The sequence below is a fragment of the Myotis yumanensis genome, unplaced genomic scaffold (assembly GCF_028538775.1).
Source record: "Myotis yumanensis isolate MYYU_CA2020_CCGP unplaced genomic scaffold, mMyoYum1.0.hap1 SCAF_12, whole genome shotgun sequence".
Lineage (NCBI taxonomy): Eukaryota > Metazoa > Chordata > Mammalia > Chiroptera > Vespertilionidae > Myotis > Myotis yumanensis.
The window spans coordinates 18,325,839-18,346,112 of NW_027223763.1; the positions used below are offsets into that span (position 1 = coordinate 18,325,839).

The 20,274-nt window shown below is 42.5% G+C and overlaps 1 protein-coding gene and 1 non-coding gene across 2 annotated transcripts in view; both read left to right on the forward strand.

Moving 5' to 3' along the window:
• SVEP1 (sushi, von Willebrand factor type A, EGF and pentraxin domain containing 1) overlaps window positions 1-18,202 on the forward strand; it is a 145,292-nt gene extending 127,090 nt beyond the window's left edge. The window contains exons 43-48 of the mRNA XM_070430919.1: window positions 3,442-3,618; window positions 7,679-7,849; window positions 9,422-9,517; window positions 11,284-11,379; window positions 13,523-13,616; window positions 17,770-18,202. Coding sequence (XP_070287020.1) covers window positions 3,442-3,618; window positions 7,679-7,849; window positions 9,422-9,517; window positions 11,284-11,379; window positions 13,523-13,616; window positions 17,770-17,791 — 656 coding nt within the window. The 3' untranslated portion in view covers window positions 17,792-18,202. The remainder of the gene's footprint in view (window positions 1-3,441; window positions 3,619-7,678; window positions 7,850-9,421; window positions 9,518-11,283; window positions 11,380-13,522; window positions 13,617-17,769) is intronic.
• On the forward strand, window positions 13,838-13,942 carry LOC139021393 (U6 spliceosomal RNA). Its single transcript, XR_011473497.1, has one exon. It is a non-coding gene; the product is annotated as a U6 spliceosomal RNA (small nuclear RNA).
• Window positions 18,203-20,274: the final 2,072 nt, after the last annotated feature.

The window sequence follows — 20,274 nt, forward strand, 5'->3', positions numbered from 1 at the left end:
AGCCAAGGTCTCAGAGCTGGAGCCGAGCCTCAGAGCTAAAGCTGGCTCTCAGCTCCAGTGACAGCCATAGAAGGCAAATAAATCCCAGAATTAAAAAAAAGAAAGAAAAAAAGGAGAGGTTGGGAGCTTCAATCACCCGCCAGCCTGAAAACGGCCCTCAGCCCCTCACCCAGACTGGCCAGGCATCCCAGTGGGGACCCCCACCCTGAAGGGGGTGTGACCAGCTGCAAACAGCCATCATCCCCTCATCCAGGCTGACCAGGCACCCCAGTGGGAACCCCCACCCTGATCCAGGACACCCTTCAGGGCAAACCAGCCGGCCCCCACCTGTGCACCAGGCCTCTATCCTATATAGTAACAGGGTAATATGCAAATTGACCCTAACAGCAAAAGGACTGGGAATGACTGGTCACTATGACACACACTGACCTCCAGGGGCCAGACACTCAATGCAGGACCTGCCCTCTGGTGATCAGGGCGCTCTCACATGGGAGGAGCTCTGCTCAGCCACAAGCCAGGCTGATGGCTGCCAGTACAGCAGTGGTGGTGGGAACTTCTCCTGCCTCCTCAGCAGCGCTAAGGATGTCCGACTGCAGTTTAGGCCCACTCCCTGCTGGCAAGTGGACATCCCCCGAGGGCTGCCAGGCTGCCAGAGGGATGTCTGATTGCAATCTTAGGCCAAATCCCCCAGGTATCAGGCCTAAGCCAGCAGGTAGTCATCCCCTGAGGGGTCCCAGACTGCGAGAGGGCACAGGCCGGGCTGAGGGACCACCCCGAGTGCACAAATTTTTGTGCACTGGGCCTCTAGTCTTATCTAATAAAAGAGAAACATGTGAATTGACCCTACCTCCACTACACTCACAAGCCACACTCACAAGCCAATCAGAGCGACTATATGCAAATTAACCCAACCAAAATGGCAGCCAGCAGCCACGGAGCTGGAGCAAGCAGGAGGCTTGGTTGCCCTGGTGATGGAGGAAGCCAAGCTTCCTGCCTGCTCTGGCTGGCTGTGGCCTCTGCTCAAAGCAACAAAGTTTCAATTATAGAAGATAAATAAATCCCAGATACCTGCCTCCAGCCAACCTCCACTGGGAGCTTGGGTGGCTGGGAGCTGTGACTAGCCTGCAAACAGCCATCAGCCCCTCACCCAGGCTGGTCACACCCTCATGGGGTGAGGGTCCCTGCTGAGGGGCTTGGCCAGCCTGCAAACAGCCATCAGCCCCTCACCCAGACTGGCCAGGCACCCCAGCGGGGACCCCCACCTGAAGGGGCTGTGGCCAGCCTGCAAACAGCCATCAGCCACTCACCCAGACTGGTCAGGCACCCCAGTGGGGACCCCCTACCCTGAAGAGGCTGTGGCCAGCCTGCAAACAGCCATCAGCCCCTCATCCAGGCTGGCCAGGCACCCCAGCGGGGACCCCCACCCTGAAGGGCCTGTGGCCAGCCTGCAGACAGCCATCAGCCACTCACCTAGGCTGGCCAGGCATCCCAGCAGGAGCCCCCCCCCACCCCTTCCTGAAGGGGGTGTGGCCAGCCTGAAAATGACCCTCAGCCCCTCACCCAGGCTGGCCAGGCACTCCACCGGGGACCCCCACCCTGAAGGGGCTGTGGCCAGTCTGAAAATGGCCCTCAGCCCCTTACCCAGGCTGGCCAGGCACCCCAGCAGGACCCCCACCCTGATCCGGGACACCCTGATCTGGGACACCCTTCAGGGCAAACCAGCCGGCCCCCACCCATGCACCAGGACTCTATTCTATCCTATATAATAAAAGGGTAATATGCAAACTGACCCTAACAGCAGAAAGAATGGGAATGACTGGTCACTATGACACACACTGACCACCAGGGGCCAGAAGCTCAATGCAGGAGCTGCCCCCTGGTGGTCAGAGCACTCCCACAGGGGGAGCTCTGCTCAGCCACAAGCCAGGCTGATGGCTGCCTGTACAGCAGTGGTGGTGGGAGCCTCTCCCGCCTCCTCAACAGCGCTAAGGATGTCTGACTGCAGCTTAGGCCTGCTCCCCTCTGGCAAGTGGACATCCCCCGAGGGCTCCCGGGCTGCCAGAAGGATGTCTGACTGCAAGCTTAGGCCCAATCCCCTGGGTAGCGAGCCTAAGCCAGCAGGTGGTCATCCCCCAAGGGGTCCCAGACTGCGAGAGGGCACAAGCCAGGCTGAGGGACCTCCCCGAGTGCACAAATTTTTGTGCACCAGGACTCTAGTTAGTACATAAAGATAATCTATATATATAAAAGGTTAAGTGACCATCTGACTGGCCGGTAGGTATGACACACACTGACCACCAGGGGGCAGATGCTCAATGCAGGAGTTGCCGAACGACAGAAACTTTGCAGAGTGCCCTCTCTCGCTCCGGGACTCCTTGGGGGATGTTGGAAAGCCGGTTTCAGCCCGATCCCCACAGGCCAGGCTGAGGGACCACACCAATTGGAGGGACCCTGCTCACTCCACAGATGCCCTGCGAGCCACGGTGCTGCCCCAGCTGTGGCTGGCTGGCTGACTGGGAAGGGATCCTGGGAGGTTGGCTCCAGGGCGTGTCTGGCCGGTCTCGCCCAGTCCCACCCCACTGACCACCTTCTAATTAATTTCCTTTCAATGTGCACAAATCTGTGCACCGGGCCACTAGTTGGTTATAACCACTGGAATGAAAACAATATTCATGAGCAAGGTATAAATTGAAAGAGTTCTGGTTAAAGTGCTGTAATACAGTGACTGAGCCTTTAAGATTCATCTGGCAATTACCTCCCTCAAAAAGACTTCCTTTGTGCCCATGGAGGGAAAAGAAAGCACTGAAATGGCTTGAAATATGCGTTGATATGTGTGTCACACATTTGCAGTAGAAAATTGTTCTATCATTTCCCGTTTTTCCTGTAGACCTGGAAAAATGAATCAATTTTTGTCAATAAGCCTTGCAAACTCTACAGTTTCAGTTCTGATACCATTAATAACAAGCTCTAAAGTCATATTCATTAACTTCGATGTGTCTGATGACCCTCTGGTTCATCCTTCTGAAGGATGTTCAGTAAAAGGAAGTAGAGTGACCATGAGAAGCATTTACTCTATGCCTTAATATTCTCCAGATAGTAAGAGAATGTTTGATGCACTCCTTGCTTTCTAGCATGCCTTTGTTTCCCCAGAGCGGATCAGAACCAGTCTAAAAAATGTTGTGGGCCATAATCAAACACTATTTAACTTGCCCTCTTAGAGGTGTAGGACCATGTGTTAGTGGTTGAATACTTGGTGTTTTCAGATCTTATCTAAATAATTTATTTTCCCAAATAATTTCATGGGAATGCCAAACGAGTCTGTGTCTACTGTTTGAAGCTCTATATTTATAAGCCTCTTAGAGGGCTCATCCTGTGCCTTCAAAGAAATAAATTAAGAAAAGAGGGGAAATAGCAGTAAGCATTTTCTTTTCTTTTTAACAGCAAACCCATGCCCTGTCCCTTTTGTCATTCCTGAGAACGCTCTGCTCTCTGAAAAGGAGTTTTATGTGGACCAGAATGTGTCCATCAAGTGTAGAGAAGGCTTCCTGCTCCAGGGCCAGGGCGTCATTACCTGCAACCCTGACGAGACGTGGACACAGACAAGTGCCAAATGTGAAAGTAAGTGGACAGGTGGAGTCCAGTTAAATACATTGGTTCAGGATGTTTTCTCATCTTTGTGAGACTATTTTTAATCAAGTAACTTGATGTAGATATTTAGGTCTCTGTCTAATCAGCTTCTTATTGATAGTTTTAAAAATTCTTTTAAAAGACCTTTGAATTCCAAATATTGAAAGAAAAGTTTCCAGAACTAGGCTAAAACCTACCTGACTAGGATCCACTGCAGATTTTTGAAATGTGCTCTTCTAAGATTAAATCTTCTATTGTTAAATCTAAAACACAATTTCTCTCCACATCGTCAGAGTTCCCAAACTATCCCTTAATCAGCTCTGAATGCTTTGCAATACAAACATTATTCCACCAGGGTTCTCAAGCATGAGCCTGCATGAGAACCACCTAGAAGGTTTCTTAAAAACCTTGATGCTCCCCTGCCCCTCAAAGGCCTAGAGTTTCTGATCTAGTAGGTCTGGGATGAGGCCTGAAATTTGCATTTCTAGCAAGTTCCCAGGTGGTATTGATGGTGGTACTGCCAGTGCCAGAACCACAATTTGAGAATCTCTGGGCGGGCACCCCCTTGATATGCAATAGGCCGTCTGGCAGCACCTCCTGCTGCCTCATGATAATTCTTGACACTTTCTACACTTAAAGCATCCCCCCTGCCCAACATCCTGCCCTCCAGCCTTCCTTGTACTCCAAGGTACTCCCTCTATAGCAATCAATGAACAACTATTCATTGAATCTACCCAGATGCAAGACACTGGGCTACATGATACAGGAATCGATTATGCCTACAATGGTCTCCATCTTCAGGTCACTTGCACTCCAGTTAGTGAGATAAGAAATGCGTGTATGAGGGCCGCGAGAATCTGGAACCAGAGAAGAGCTTGACTTGAATTCTGTCCTCAAAACTTTCTAACTCTGTGCTTATGCTAGTACCCTAACTTCCCTGAACGTTAGAGCTCTTATGTTAAGTGAATAGTACCAATACCTATCTTATATATTAGTTTCGAAGAATCAATGAACTGCTATACATTAGCAATATCTCCTTATACCAATAGCCCAAGTCCTTGAACTTTCAACTGGGAGTCCTACTGCAGCTTTAGCATGTTTACTTTACCCCAGGAAACTGTGTAGTGCAGGCGGCCTCCTCCTGCCCACATATCCTCACATTGATCTTGGCTCCTTGAGACTTACCACTCAGGGCACTGAAAGAACTAGCAGGAGAGACCTGTGCTTGTTACCCATGCTCCTTCAGTATTTGCTCAATTGTTCCTCAGTGTTCTTGAGAAGACCAGGGGTTAACTTGGAGAGAAGGAGACCATTCCCACTATCGTTTGTTATCCTCAACCTCTCTTTTGTACTTTCTATTAGACTGGAAGTCTTTGGCTTAGAACGAAATATCTTGCCTGAAGAACCTGAACAGCCACTTTCCTCATTCTTTTTTTTTTTTTTTTTTTACAGTTCACTAAAATTATAAGATATTTTTATTGGATTGTTTGTTTTCTTATTGATTTTTTTTTAGAGTTCTTTATATATTCTTTTTTCTTTTTTTAAATTTCTTTATTGATTAAGGTATTTTACCTCCTCCTGTTACATATTCTTACAAATCAGGGATTAAAATTTAATGTGCATGAGAATCACCCAGGGAAAGTATGTAAGATGCAGACTCCTATCCTAGGAACCCCTGAAATTTGCATTTTTTAATAAGGAGCCAAGATGATTCCCGTATAGGGGATCTGAAATCCATGCTTGATAACCACTTGTATAAACCACCCATCATCTCCCCATGATCGTGCAACATGCTGCTCCCCAGCCTGGAAGCTCTTTCCCCCCTAACCTACCTGAGCTTTGTAGCCTCGTCCAAAAACCACTCTCACTATGAATTACACCCTGACAATCCTAAGCGCAAAGTTACATTCCAATCAGTAATAGTAATTTATATTACATTACTAATTTATATCCCATTTCACTAATTCAATTTAGTTACTCTTTTTTTTTTTCTAAAGCATAGTATCCAGGGCTCTACTTCTGCTCTTTCTAAGTTGTATTGCAGTATTCTTTGTCATTCCTGTCTTGTCTGAGATAAGGGACAGCATTATCATCATTTATTTTTTCCAGTTTCTGATACACAGTAGGTATTAATACATATTTGTTATCCTACTGATTACATTAATATTTGTGCTCACCTTGGAAGAAAAAGAAAATTTAAAAGGATGATATACATTGAGCATCCCCTCTGAAAAGTTTTGAATTGTATCCTGCCCACTAAGTGACCTTTACATTTTTTGTTGTTGTTGTTGTTAATCCTCACCTTAGGATATTTTTTTATTGATTTTTAGAGAGAGTGGAAAGGAGGGGGAGAGACAGAGAGAAACATCAATGTGAGAGACACATCAATTGGTTGCCTCCTTCATGGGCTCCCGACCAGGGCCAGGTACGTGCCCTTGACTGGAATTGAAACCGGGACCTTTCTGTCAGCGGGCTGTCGTTCCATCCACTGAGCCAAACTGGCTAGACCAGTGGTCGGCAAACTCATTAGTCAGCAGAGCCAAATATGAACAGTGCAACGATTGAAATTTCTTTTGAGAGCCAAATTTTTTAAACTTAAACTATATAGGTAGGTACATTGTTATTAACTTAATTAGGGTACTCCTAAGCTGGCCTTTGCTAAAAATGTCCTCAATCTGATTGAGGTACATTCACTGAGGTCGACCTCTTCCAACTCTCCCATCTACACTCGTCTATCTGAAACAAGTATACAAGACGAGTGTGGATGGGAGAGTTGAAAGGGGTCGACCTCAGCAAGCGTACCTCAAAACAATGTACCTCCCCCGCGCTGTGTATCCCAAGGCCCACCTGCGCTGCATCGCCGGACTGACTGACACCCCCCACTTCTTCTAATGCCACTTCTTCAAAATAGACTCGCCCAGGCCGAAAACCGACTTCTGCACATGGGCCACGAAGTTTCGATTGCAGTGTACGTGCGCACCCGCATGTGTTATTTTTTGGAAGAGCCACACTCAAGGGGCCAAAGAGCCGCATGTGGCTCGCGAGCCGCGGTTTGCCGACCACTGGGCTACAGCACTAAGTCACCTTTTGGAAGCCAGTTCATGAAGATTCATTTAAGTTAGACTTATGCAAAATCTAACACATTCCAAAAGTAGAGAGCCACTGTTTTATAGACTTGAAAAAAAGGGAAGTAATATGAAACCTTGAATGTCAGAAACCTCATCAAGGTGTGTAAAATCAGTATCTATAGGCCAGAGACAATATTCATTCATTTGCTCATTTTTCAAATATGTACAGAGCATCCCTTGCATGCCTGGCACTGTTGTAGGCACTAATAAAACAGCCTGATGGAATATGCAGTACTGCAGCCCTAGCCGGTTTGGCTCAGTGAATAGAGCTTCTGCCTGTGGACTGAAGGGTCCCGGGTTCGATTCCAGTCAAGGTCACATGCCCAAGTTGCGAGCTCGATTCCCAGTAGGGGGCGTGCAGGAGGCAACTGATCAATGCGTCTCTCATCATTGATGTTGAGATATCTGTCTTTCCCTCCCCCTTCCTCTCTGAAATCAATAAAAATACATATATTTTTTAAAAGAATATGTAGTGCTGCAGTTAGTACTTTTTATTCTAAAATAGTGGACTGCAAGTAATCCTCCTGCTCCTTCTCTTCTAATTAAATAAGCAACCTGCAATGAAGTTCTCTTGCAGCCACATCTTAGGCAGATTACCAGAGCTCCTTCTTGGTCTCCTGCAGACATCTTGCCTTGAGTATAACACAGCTCAGCTTCAACATTTAAATCAGAAGACAAAACTTTTGATCTTGCACATCTAATTTTTATAGACAGCAGCAAATTATGCTTTTAGTTGCTAGTATCGCTTAGATATTTATAGGTGAAATGGTAGCCTTTATGTTTGGGGGTTTTTTGTTGTTTGTTTGTATTTGTTTGTTTGCTGCTCCTTAAATTAATTCAGTCTTAGAAATGAGACTGTGTTCTTCTCCATCCACTGGCTGGATCAGTGGCACAAGCCTCATTGTTGTTTTGTTTTCCTATAGAAATCTCATGCGGTCCACCAAGTCATGTACCAAATGCAATTGCTCGAGGCGTACATTATCAGTATGGGGACATGATCACCTACTCATGTTACAGTGGATACATGTTGGAAGGTTCCCTAAGGAGTGTTTGCCTAGAGAGTGGAAACTGGACATCACCTCCTATTTGCAGGGGTAAGGAAACATTTGGGTGGTTATTTCTTAGGGAAACCATAGGGAAATATATGGAAGTCTGATGCGGACCACAACCAGGCTAGGGCGCTAAGTGACCTTTGGGATCCAGTTCGTGAAGATGCATTTAAGTTAGAGTTATGCCAAATCTAATGCATTCCAAAAGTAGAGAGCATGCTGCTTTATTTTTCTTTGTCTTTAAATTTTAACATTTGTGTCATTTTATTTTTTTACTTTATTGGTTTGAGTTTTGAAAGCTTGCACACAGAACTCTAGCCCTGCACAGTGTCCCTTCCTGAGTTAATCATGGATCCTCAGTCACGTCTTCTCTCCCAATCTCGGAAGTATTCTCAGCTGCTAAGGGAAGCAGTGTCATGTCTGGGTCCTGGGTGCACCTCTTGGCCCCTCAAGTATTTCAGCACAGATTCCGGTTCTACCCACCTATCCTAGGCAGGCCCCAAATCCCATAGGAGATGGGACAGCCCACCTAATGGACAGAGTATAAAACAAGAGGTACCAGCCAGCCTCAGGGAAACAGAGCTCTCACCCCATCTGGCCATACTCGGGTGGGTGACCAGCACTCCGTGTTCACATGGGCACTTCTGTCTCTTTACTTGCTGTATGGAATTTTCAAACCCAAGGACGAATTTTGTGTGTGCTTTCAATAAAGTCTTGGGGGAATAAAAGATTCTGTGCTTGTAATTCTGCAAAATACAAAGAGGTAGATAACAAGGCATTCAAGCATGTCCTTCTAAAACGCATACTTTTCTAATAATTTTATTTACAAATCGTAATTGTTCCATTCATTCTAGAAACATTTACTGAAAGTCAGGAACTATGCTAGTGAACAAGATACACATATCCAAGGAACTAAAAAAATAATCAAGTTATTGGAGAGGTTGTCCACATGGCCCCATGGACAATGATCAGATTTGGATTTGGTGTGAAAGCCAAAGTCTTTCATAACTTGTGGGGGCAGGGAGAATTGAAGTAGTCCGTGATGAATGGCATGAGCCTCAAAAATGTCTAGGGTTATTACAGGAGAAAGAAAATTAATTTTCTGAAAGCAACAGTGAGCTATGACATCATCAGCACATGGGATTTAAGAGAAAGTGCAACCTTCTTTTAAGAGGGCTGCTGTGGAGGTGGCATCTTCAGGGAATAGTCCAGATTTTACTTAACATGAGAAGTCAAAATAAGGGTTGTGTGTTTGTTTGCTCTTGTCTCTTCTTTTGTCTTAAGATACTATGAGGTGGTGGCAGCACCAAAGAGCTCCTGGCCACCAAAGGCCACCTTTGAAAGGGTATTTGCACATCTTCTAAAGGGGCATTCCTTTACATAAACCACCTTGTCCCCCTTACCCTGAATCTCCAAATTACTAAAACCTTGATAGCCGTGTTGTGGCCCTTCTGAGCCCCTCAGGTTCATCCCCAACCAAATCTTGAGATTCCGTTTTGTTTCTCTTCCTTAAAGCTTAAGTCAAGGATATGGTATGCAATATACATGAGTAATTCTGTTTTCTGACAACCACCCTTCCATAATTCCCTCGATTTATGACATCTGCTTCTTTGACAGCCGTCTGTCGATTCCCATGTCAGAATGGGGGTATCTGCCAACGCCCGAATGCTTGCTCCTGTCCAGACGGCTGGATGGGGCGCCTCTGTGAAGAACGTGAGTCTTTCTTCAAACCTTACTTGGAGTTCTGGTAATTTTCCTGGAAGCTGACAACTCAGAGTTATAGGAACTGGCTCTGCTGGTGGCAGGGATTTATTTGCTTATCCTGCAGCAGGCCAGACAGGGCAGCTAGAGCTGATCGGACTATGTCAATCACTTTCAGGAGATCTAGAATATTAGACCATGAAAATATAGTTATCAACATCCATCATCTCCACATCCTCCTGGCACAAATTTCTAAGGATCGTCTAGAAAGGAGCTAATCAACAGGGGTTTCCCAGACTTTGTCTTCCTTCATCTCTAGTCTTTTTATATATTCTGCCACTCATAGCTACAGCTGTAAATTCATGGCATTGCCTAACATTGTACTTTGCAGCTCACCATTCACTCTTTTTCACTAAGGGCAGTTCTTCCCAATTAAGGAAATTTGGCATTCCCATATCTACACAATGGTTGGTAAATTAATATAGACTATTTATTCTCATAGTAATACATTTTAATTTGAACATCCAGGAGACCGTGAATAAGTGGTTTTAAACATTTTTTAATGTCTAATCCACATTTTGTTTTCCTATCTTAAAAAATACATGTTAGGAAAAAATGATTTCATTTTTCATTGGGAGTGGTATATGTAAATAACATTAAAAGTCATTAATGAGATGGTCATTGGTCTACATCAGGTTTTTCTAAGACCAGACATTTTATGAGATTCTAAAACTTTTTTAAGTGTAACTATTTCAACTAATCTAGAAAGGAAAATATAAGATGGAAATAAATTTAGGCCATTAACAACTCACCAAAGCAAGTATTCTCACAGTGATGAAGAAAGGAGAGAAATTACATTTTCCTTCCTCTTCTCTCCAGTCATTCCTTCCCACTTAAGGCTTCCATACTTGACCTGCTGTAATGGCAGGAGTCCAAAGACTCAGGGAACATTTACCCTGGGTGCCCTAACAACAGGCCTTACTTATCTCATTGAGCATGCACCTGCCCTTGTGGCTTAGAGCAGGACTTCCCAAGCTTTAATGTGCACACAGATCACCTGGGAGATGTTGTTAAATGCAGATTCTGATTCAGTAGATGAGTTGGGACCTGAGATTCTGCATTTACAGCCAATTCCTAGGTAATGCCAATACTTTTGGTTTGAGAACCACACTTGGAATAGCAAACTAATAGACAATCTCACTCCTTTTAAACAGACTACACCTCTTCGAAGAGCTCAATTGGAGGAATGTTTACTGGGGAGGGTGTAGGAGAGGCCTGATTCAATCACCATCAGGCCTTGGCTCCAAGGAAATAAAGAGCAAGTTTTCCCATCACTGCCAATGTGTTGCCAACAGCCTGTAGGATAGCCTGTCTGACTCCCATTTTCACATTTAATTCAAGACAAGAAGAGTGCCTCGTGGCAGCCAAACCCTCTTAGAGCATTTTATGTAATTTGTAATGGAAATTTGAAACTGCAATAAATGGGGAACATTCTGCTGATTCTGTGAAGGGAAAGCAAAGCACTTAGCAGATATTGATTACAGTGGGTCTTCTCCAAAGGAGCTCATTTGGCATCAGTCATGACTGCAGGCTAAGGGGCCAGAGTTACTTTCCTAATTGTGTTTCCCCAGTGATACTGATTAATAAACACAACACATACGGGAAGTTCTCTCGTGGGTCATACAAGGTTTTACTCTTCCTGGATCTTTTTTTTTTGAACACGTGAGCATATCTTAGTGTGTGTATTTTCATCAAATCGTTTTCGATCTCCTCTCTAGCAATATGCATTCTTCCCTGTCTGAATGGCGGTCGCTGTGTGGCCCCTTATCAGTGCGACTGCCCACCTGGCTGGACGGGGTCCCGCTGTCATACAGGTAGGCGTCCTATCATGGTTTGTTGTGTTGATGACTTAACTCCTGGAAGTCCTAGAGGACATTGATGAGTAGGACTCAGATTCCAAGGTGGAAGTGAAAGAAAGGGTATCAGGGTTTCTCAAGAATTCCTCAAATGGCCCCTCGAATGGTGAATCCGAATGCCTCAAAGTTACCTTTCAGAGTCATGTGCCAGAGAAGAGCAGCTAAGTTGACTGAGTTGTCAGGCATCTTAGTGTCAGAGGTTCAGAAAAATATTTATTTTGAGTGCCAAGTTCAAAATGCTGGAGCATGTCTAGTGAGCAGCAAAAGCCACTGAAGGGTTTTAAGTGGGAAAATCACAATCAGATTTTCTTTTAGAAAAATGATTTTGGCAGCAGTATGGATAATGGCAGAAAGCATGACTTACAAGGAGACCAGTTAGGAAGTTATCAAAGCAGAATTGGCAAGTGGCAATAAAGTCTGGAGAAATGACAACCCAACTAGATTTGAGAGAAGTTTGGGAGGTGAATCTACACTACTCAGTTATAGGTTTCATTGTGGGAGTAAAGGTCTGAGAAGAGTCAACACTGATATTTCCAGTTTGGGTCCCTGATGGTGCCATTTACTGAGACAAAGACCCCAAGATGAGCAGGTTTGAGGTTTAGATAAGAAGTTAAGTATTGACTCACTTTGAGGGGCCTGTGGAACATACAAGGGAGAGGTCTGATAGGCAGGTGGCTGATTGCTCCCAGAAGATACATCTATACTGAAGATAGAAATTTGTGGGTTATCATTGGAAAAAAATTCATGGGGAAAAAGAATAAGACTATGCAGAAGACACATGGCATGAGAAGGTGGCTCAGAAGGGACCAATGGGAGCTCCCATGTTAAAGGGAAGGAGGAAGATGTTAAGCTTTTAGACAAGGAAGAGAACGTAAGTGCTTAGTACAGTCAGGCACCATTAAATCATCATGCTCCTGAAAAGGAGTAATATTTTTTATATTGGTACGCAGAATCTATGGAGAGTTGGTTTTAAATTATTGGGCTTCATTTTTACTATTTTTAAGCCTGCTTTGTTTCATACTTCCCTTTTACTGTATTGCACATATGTGCATTCTGTTGGCCTACTCTTACTCTTCACTCACCAAGACGGCTCCCCAAGGACATAGACTAATGTTTTATTTCTTGTCCTCTCTCTTCCACCCAAGTGCCTGGTACTGGCTGGCATTCTACATGCCCCCCCCCCCCATATTGTATGCATGAATGATTAAAGAAGTACATCTATTTATATCTCACCAAAGATGAACTGTTCATCTGGGGAAGCTTACCTTTCCAAGCTATAATGAGGCTGAAATTGAAACTGAAATGTTTCTCATTTCTCTCAACAGGCATTTTATTTCCTCCCTGTAGGATGTTCTCCTTTCTCTTTGATACGTTAAACTTGCTGGTGTTGGGTCTTTATCAGTTTTTAGCATCCTAGGGTTCTTTAACAAATAGACTCATGCAAGTGAAGAGTTTGGTGATGAGACTATGAATTTGTAAGGAAGATGTCTTTATAGTAAATCTTTGAGTGTTGATTCAGGGTTTCATCTGAGGCTAATTTTTAACTCTACTCCAGGTTCCATCATTCTAATTAAGGCCAGTAAAAGTCATGAAATAGGTTTCCTAGCCAACACAAGGGCTTTTGAGTCATCTGTTATTTTAGACAAGCTCTTGCCTGATCTATTGTCATGAGTTGATGTCTGATGTAATGACTGAATCATAGAGTTCAGTGCTAGCTCCCTCAAGGGATTTACAGTCTAATTGAGCATATGAAAAGTTCACAGTTCAAAACAGTATGTGCCAAATTAGTTACATAAATAAAAATATTAAAGAAGAGAAAAAAACAGTGGACTTGAAGTTATCAGCAAAGATTTCAATACATAGGTAGAACTTAACCTGGAACTTAAATATGAAAATGACTAGCTTGGAAGGAAAAAGGGAGGTGGAGCCACAGAAGGACATGAGGTCAAGCTAAGGGGCAGAAATGCATAATGCAAACAGTCTATGAGGAGTGTTGGTGGCTGGAGACGAAAACAGAGTCAAATCTTACTTACATGCTTTCATGGACATCTTCAGGATTGCTAAGTGCTGATTAAATAAATGCATGCATTTTTTATCCCAGCTGTTTGCCAGTCTCCCTGCTTAAATGGTGGAAAATGCATAAGACCAAACCGATGCCATTGTCTCTCAGCTTGGACTGGACATGACTGTTCCAGGTAAGACAACCAAAGACTAATGTTTATCAATAACATAAAGAGATCGAAATTCAGGTTAAGTTGTTCAAGAACCAAAAGGTATCTCTAGTGTGAGGGTGAGCATTTTATATCCAAAAATGTCCACTGTGAGATACACTCTCTAAATTTGAACTAAAGCCAACGCAAAGAAATATTAGTTAAGGATTGACAAATCAAACGATGCTTCAAAAGTAAATAATCTTGTACTCATTTTGGCCGCACATATACCAAAATTGGAATAATACAGGGCAGATTAGCTTGACCCCTACACAAGGATGACTCAAATTCGTGAAGCATTGCATATTTTTCCATAAAAAAAAGGGTTAAACAAGTCAACTGCCTTCTTGAATAGAAGATTGTATTTTTTTACACTCAGGGGTGTAAAGTAAATAATAAACTCAATACATTTATTGACCTTCATTTGCATTCCTGGTTACAACAAAAATAAATGTAATTGGCTACAAAAATGTTATGTAAATATATGTTCTGTCAATTGGTTTCTAATATCGAATTAGATAAATATAATTGAGAAAAGATCATCATAAAAATAAGTCAAAGGGGAAATAGTTTAAAAAATAATTTAAGGTTTCTAAAAAAATTGTTGATTGGCATACATGCAACATTAAATTATTTCAAGTGTACAACATAATGATTTGATATCTGTATATATATTGTGAAATGATCCCCACAATAAATCTAGTTAACATCTATCACCATGCATAGTTACAAAATGTTTTTTTTTGTTTGATGAGAACTGTTAAGATAAAAAGATTTATTGTCTTAACTTTCAAATATGCAGCACAATATTATTAACTATAGTCGCCATGCTGTACATTACATCCCCATGACTTATTTAGTTTACAATAGGATGTTTGTTCCTTTTGATTTCTTATTCCATTCACCAACCTTCCACTCCTTCATTCCACCTCTTGCAGCCACTAATCTGTTTTCTGTATCTGAGTTTGGTTTTGATTTTTTGGTTTGTTTTAGATTCCACACTTAAGTGAGGTGATACAGTATTTGTTTTTCTCTGACTTATTTCAGATAGCATAATGCCCTCAGGATCCATCATTGTTGTTGAAAATGGCAATATTTTCTTCTCTTTTATGGCTGGATAATATTCCAGAAGTGGAATGACTAGATTTTATGGTAGTTCTATTTTTATTTTTTTGAGGACTCTCTCTACTGTTTTTCATAGTAGCTACACCAATTTATATTCCCACCAACAATGCACAAGGTTCCCTTTTCTCCACTTGTTATTTTTTGTCTTTTTTATAATAGCCATTCTAACATGTGTGAGGTGATACTTTATTGTGGTTTTAATTTGCATTTCTCTAATGATTAGTAATTTGAGCATCTTTTCATGTGTATTGGCCATCTGTATGTCCTCTTTGGGAAAAAGGTCTATTCAGATCCTCTGCCCATTTTTTAATTGGATTGTTTGATTTTTGGTTGTTGAGTTGTATGAGTTCTTTATATATTTTGGAAATTAACTCTATCAGATACATGATTTGCAAACATTTTCTCCCAGTCAGTAGGTGGCCTTTTCTTTTCTTTTTTTATAGTTTCCTTTGTTGTGCATAAACTTTTTACTTTGATGTAGTACCACTTGTTGATTTGTCTCGGGTTGCCTTTGGTTTTGGTATAAAATCCAAAAAAATCATTGCCAAGATCAATGTCAAGGAGCTTACTGCCCATATTTTCTTTAATTCATTTTGAGTTAATTTTTTGTATGGTATAACATAGTTTCATTCCTTTACACATGCCATCCAGTTTTCCCAATAGCATCTATTGAAGAGACCATCCTTTCCCCATCGTAGATTCTGGCTCCTTTGTCATAAGCTAATTGACTATGTGTGCCTGGGTTTATTTCTGGGTTCTCTCTTCTGTGCATTGATCTATGTATCTGCTTCTATGGCAATGCTATACTGTCTTGATTACTATAGCTTTGTAATATCATTTGAAATCAGAAACATAATGCTTCCAGCATTGTTCTTCTTTCTTGACTGTTTTAAACCTCAAGAAATATCAACTAAATTGTCATCATACCATGGATAAATATTTCCAATATAAAAATGTTGCAATGTTGGAGTAGTACCAGCTCTATTTTATGACTTTCAAAATGCACTATTGCATTACATCATTTAGATTTGTATAATGTACAGTTACTTCAATCTTATAGGAGTCATTGAAAACAAAGAGCATATTCATTTTTAAAAATGGGAAATTTAGTTAATTGAAAACAACTCTTCTTTTTCATTTCCTTTTATTTTATTTTGATTGGAATGTCAAAGTCAACTTTCAAGGACAATAATCTATTTAAATAAAAACTTAATTAACAAAAAAAAATCCATCTTGTGCCAATGAATGTCCTCATATCATCTCAAGCATATGCCATCTCTGCAGAGAGAAAAAATAAACTGAACCCTAAAGAGCAAGCTTGGATTGTGCAAATCTATATAGAAGCTTCCAAGATAAAGATGATACTTTCATCTGAGAATAGAGTTGAATGATACAAAAAAATGAGAGTCAAACTGAAATCGATTTCAGGGGAAAGTAAGAGGAGAAAATAAAAGGGATAAGAATTACAGTGACTCAAAAAGGAACAGGAACTATTTATAACATTCTTATAATTTTAGACTTTTTATTTCAATTCCTTCAAATAAGAAAAGGAAGCCTGTGTTTATGTGGTTTCCTAACATCAAAATACTCCCAAAGGATTCTTTTTTGTCAAGGGGATGGGCGGTTTTTAGCCTATGTGAAAATACTGTCTAATAAAGAGAACAAAATTACATTTTTGTGCAAACGTTTGATAAAGGAATCAAAAAATATATGGCAAATTAAGCTGGGAAGTGTATCCCACATTCAAGGACTGGGCAGTCTCCCCCCTCCCCCCCATTATACTGTGAGCCATTTTTCTAGAAGATCCATATTAGTTAGGACTCTCTAATTGCAACTCTAACTAGCTTAAGCAAAGAAAGGAATTTGTTATCACAATTGAGGGGCCTTGCGTGGAACCCGATTACATGGATGGCTGAACCTCAGGAGGATCCGACTGAGGACTTGAAAGCCACCTGAAGCTTCTCCACCTCCTGCCTCACCTTCTCTCTCCAGCATCTACTCCCTCCCTCCTCTTGCTGCAGAGTGGTTTTCTCTGCTGTTCAGTTCCCATGAAAGGACAGAACTGCTTGCAGCCCCTGCATTTACACGTCATACTACTGTATTCACTGAAACAGTGTGCTGACCCAGTTTAAAAATCCAGAACTGCCTAGTCCAGGTGGATTCAGGGGCCAACCATGAATCAGTCAGGCAGCTGTGGTCCTAGGTCGGGCTATGTCGTACTAACATGAAGAGTCTTGTCAAAACTTTTACCTTACCTTTGGGTAAAGGGGAGAGGAGGCTGGCAGTTCCCAGAGGAAAGAAGGTGGAATATAAGTCCCTGAAATGGGAAGGGGAGGAAGCTTTTCTGAGAAATTAGAACAATAAATGTTTACAAATCATTTTTATTTTCTTCTCTCCCATGAGATTGAGTAGGCAAAAGGTTGTATCCCTCGTGCTTAGCACAGGCACAAAAATTAATGCTCAACAAATGTTTGTTGACAGATGGAGCGATTTCTGGGCATCTGTGACAGCCAGCGAAGAAATGCCCTGTAGCATTAATTAAATACCTCAACCAGTTACCTTCTCTACCAATGAATAAGACTCACGTGGTATGGTTCCCAGGTAGTTCAATCCTTAAAAAGGAGATTGTGTTTCCCCGATCTCTGTGTGCTTCTTCATAAAATTGATCCTAAACAAATACCACAAATAAAAATTATGGACTGTGAAAGCTATAAGAGACCTTTCACGAAGTCCAAACCCCTCAGTTTACAGATGAGAGGGTTATCAGACAGGAAACTAGAGACAAAGCCAAGGCTAAAACCCGGGTCTGCTGATTCTCGGATTTTTTCATGAGTTAGCACATGATCTTCATGCCCTTTAGTTGTCTCAAGGAATGACTCCCATCCGTACAAACAACGCCATGGATAATGCCCAGGTATCTGAGACTTTCAATCCTGTTCAAATTGACCCCAAAGGGGCTATTACCGCTTCAGTTCAGTCTTTTCTGTTGAATCTCTCTGTTTTTTTGTTCCAGGAAAAGGAGGACTGGGTTTTAACCACTGCACAACCAAGGAGCTCTCCCTAAGAACAGGGTCATCTCTTCCTGGTAGCCCTGGGCATCCCAGAACTTACGCAAAGAAATTCCAACACGGTGCTGGGTCTCGTTTTGTGTAGTACACATGTTATTTGGGGTTTACCTTTTTATTTTGTGTTATATTTTGTTCCTTCTTGTGACGTACTTTCTTACATGTTTCCATTTTTAAATATGCCTGTATTTTCTATATAAAAATATATTAAATAGATGCTGCTCCACTCACAAAATGTACATACTCTGCTGTCTATTGGGAAAGTACCTGGTACACATTTTTATTCAGTTACTGAAAATGATGTTTCAATTAAAATATATTTTGCTACTAAATAATATTTTCCTGGATAGTGCCATTTTGTGAGGTGGCCACGAAACAATGACAAGGATTAGTGATTTGCATCTATGCTACTGGATCACATGTAGTATACCAAGAGATTACAGTAAAGGAGTCACCTTCATTCTATTTCCATCTTCTTTGCAATATGTGTAACCATGAAGGTTTCCTTTTATTTAATCAGAGAATAGCTGTTGGATCTACTACCCTTCACGTGAAATGCTTTCGTGGCGCTGAGAACAGCCTGGCTGATTCCTTTCCCAACATTTGAAAAGCCATAGGAATCAATTTAGTAGATGCGGCGGGGAGCGGGGGGTGGGGGCGGGGGACATCATGACCATGGCACACAAAATAAAGGGCTCCCCTTCCTTCTCACATCTGGCATAAAAAATGCAAGAATTGGAAGAGTAACAGAGAGCCCTTTCTGGATCACAATCCCAGTTGCTTTGGAAGAAAGGCAGTAGCAATAGGAGGACAGGAAAGGGGAGGGAAAAGGCAAACAGGACAAGTTCACCTGAGCTCTGCTCCTGGTCCCACCTGCAACAATGAACTGAGGCTACCCAGGCAGAGCTGAGCTTCCCCTCAGCCCCCACTGCACCACCTAACTCCATCCCTGTACTTCTACCAGCATAAAGATTTCCCCACGCTTCTGGAAAATACAGCCAAATACTAGATTTTGTTTAAAATAGGAAAATCACAATTTTGTTTAAAATAGGACAACTTGTCTCCAACCTCTGGGAGAACGACTTCCACATAGGCACAGGGTGCGTTGTAGCACTGTGAAGACATGAATGATGCAAAAGATCTTTATTGTCCTCTTGGTTCTCTCCATTGCCCTGAACTTCCCACAGCTATTGACTCCTTCTCCTGACATCACTCTCTTGACCAGTCTTATATGCTTATGAGTATATCTTTTATTTATTTACTAGTGTCCCAGTGCACAGATTCATGCACATTAAAAGGAAATTTATTAGAATAACTATTTTAATATCGCTATTCACCCTTTCTCTATAATAGAAGTGTCAACCAAATTCATGATCGACAATGACAGATGGAAACACACACGTGCGATTGGCACCAGCAAGAGCTTTATATGTATCACGCATGCACAAGTCAACTTAGCCTTTTATAGATATAGAATAAACTTGCTTAATTAAACCTGCTTTCTGATTTAGCTAAACTTTTTCCAGCCCAGTGAAGCACCCCAACTTCTCTTTCAGATTATAATTGTAGATCACACAGGGAGAACAAAGGGTAAAATACTTAACTACAGTAGTGTTTGACTATATTCTGCACAGTCAGAAAACCTGAAGTCATTTTCAAGGTCCACCATTTCTTCTTTTCATTCAGGTCAAGTTTCTGAACTTTCTAAATCTCTGTTGTCTTGCTAATGAAAAGAAAATAGGATTCTACCGAGTCTCCTATCTACCTACTCCAGGACTTCTGTGAGGATCAAATGAGATGAGGCACGTGAAAAAGCTTTACAGACATTTGGTTAAAGTGTAAATGTTTCCACCTGGTTATAACGCAAGTCATGTTCCTGGGCTGAAGAAACTGCAAGGAGGCTAGTCACTAGGGAGAGAAAGCCAGGGACAGGTAATGTGACATCATTACCCTACAACCACAGCCACCATTTCCAGGCTGGGCTGGGTTGTGGGCTGTATTTTGCACCATGGCAGCGTTGGCTGCAATTTGGTGGGATATCTCTCTGTGGTGGTGGTGGGGCCTGTGTCCCACTTGGGGAAAGCCAAGTGTTGCTTTGTTGGCACCAGGTCCGTGCTGCCATTTCTCTATAAATGGCCAGTGTGTATTATGGCAGCTCCTGCATTGAGTGTCTGCCCCTTGGTGGTCAGTGCACATCATAGCAACCAGTTGGATGGTGGAGGGACACTTAGTATATTAGCCTTTTATATATGTAGACTAGAGGCCCGGTGCATAAAAATTTGTGTACTCGGGGGGGTCCCTCAGCCCAGCCTGTGCCCTTTTGCAGTTTGGGACTCCTCGGGGGATGACCACCTGCTGGCTTAGGCTTGCTACCCAGGGGATTGGGCCTAAGCTGGCAGTCAGACATCCTCCTGGCAGCCCAGGAGCCCTTGGGGGATGTCCACTTGCCAGCA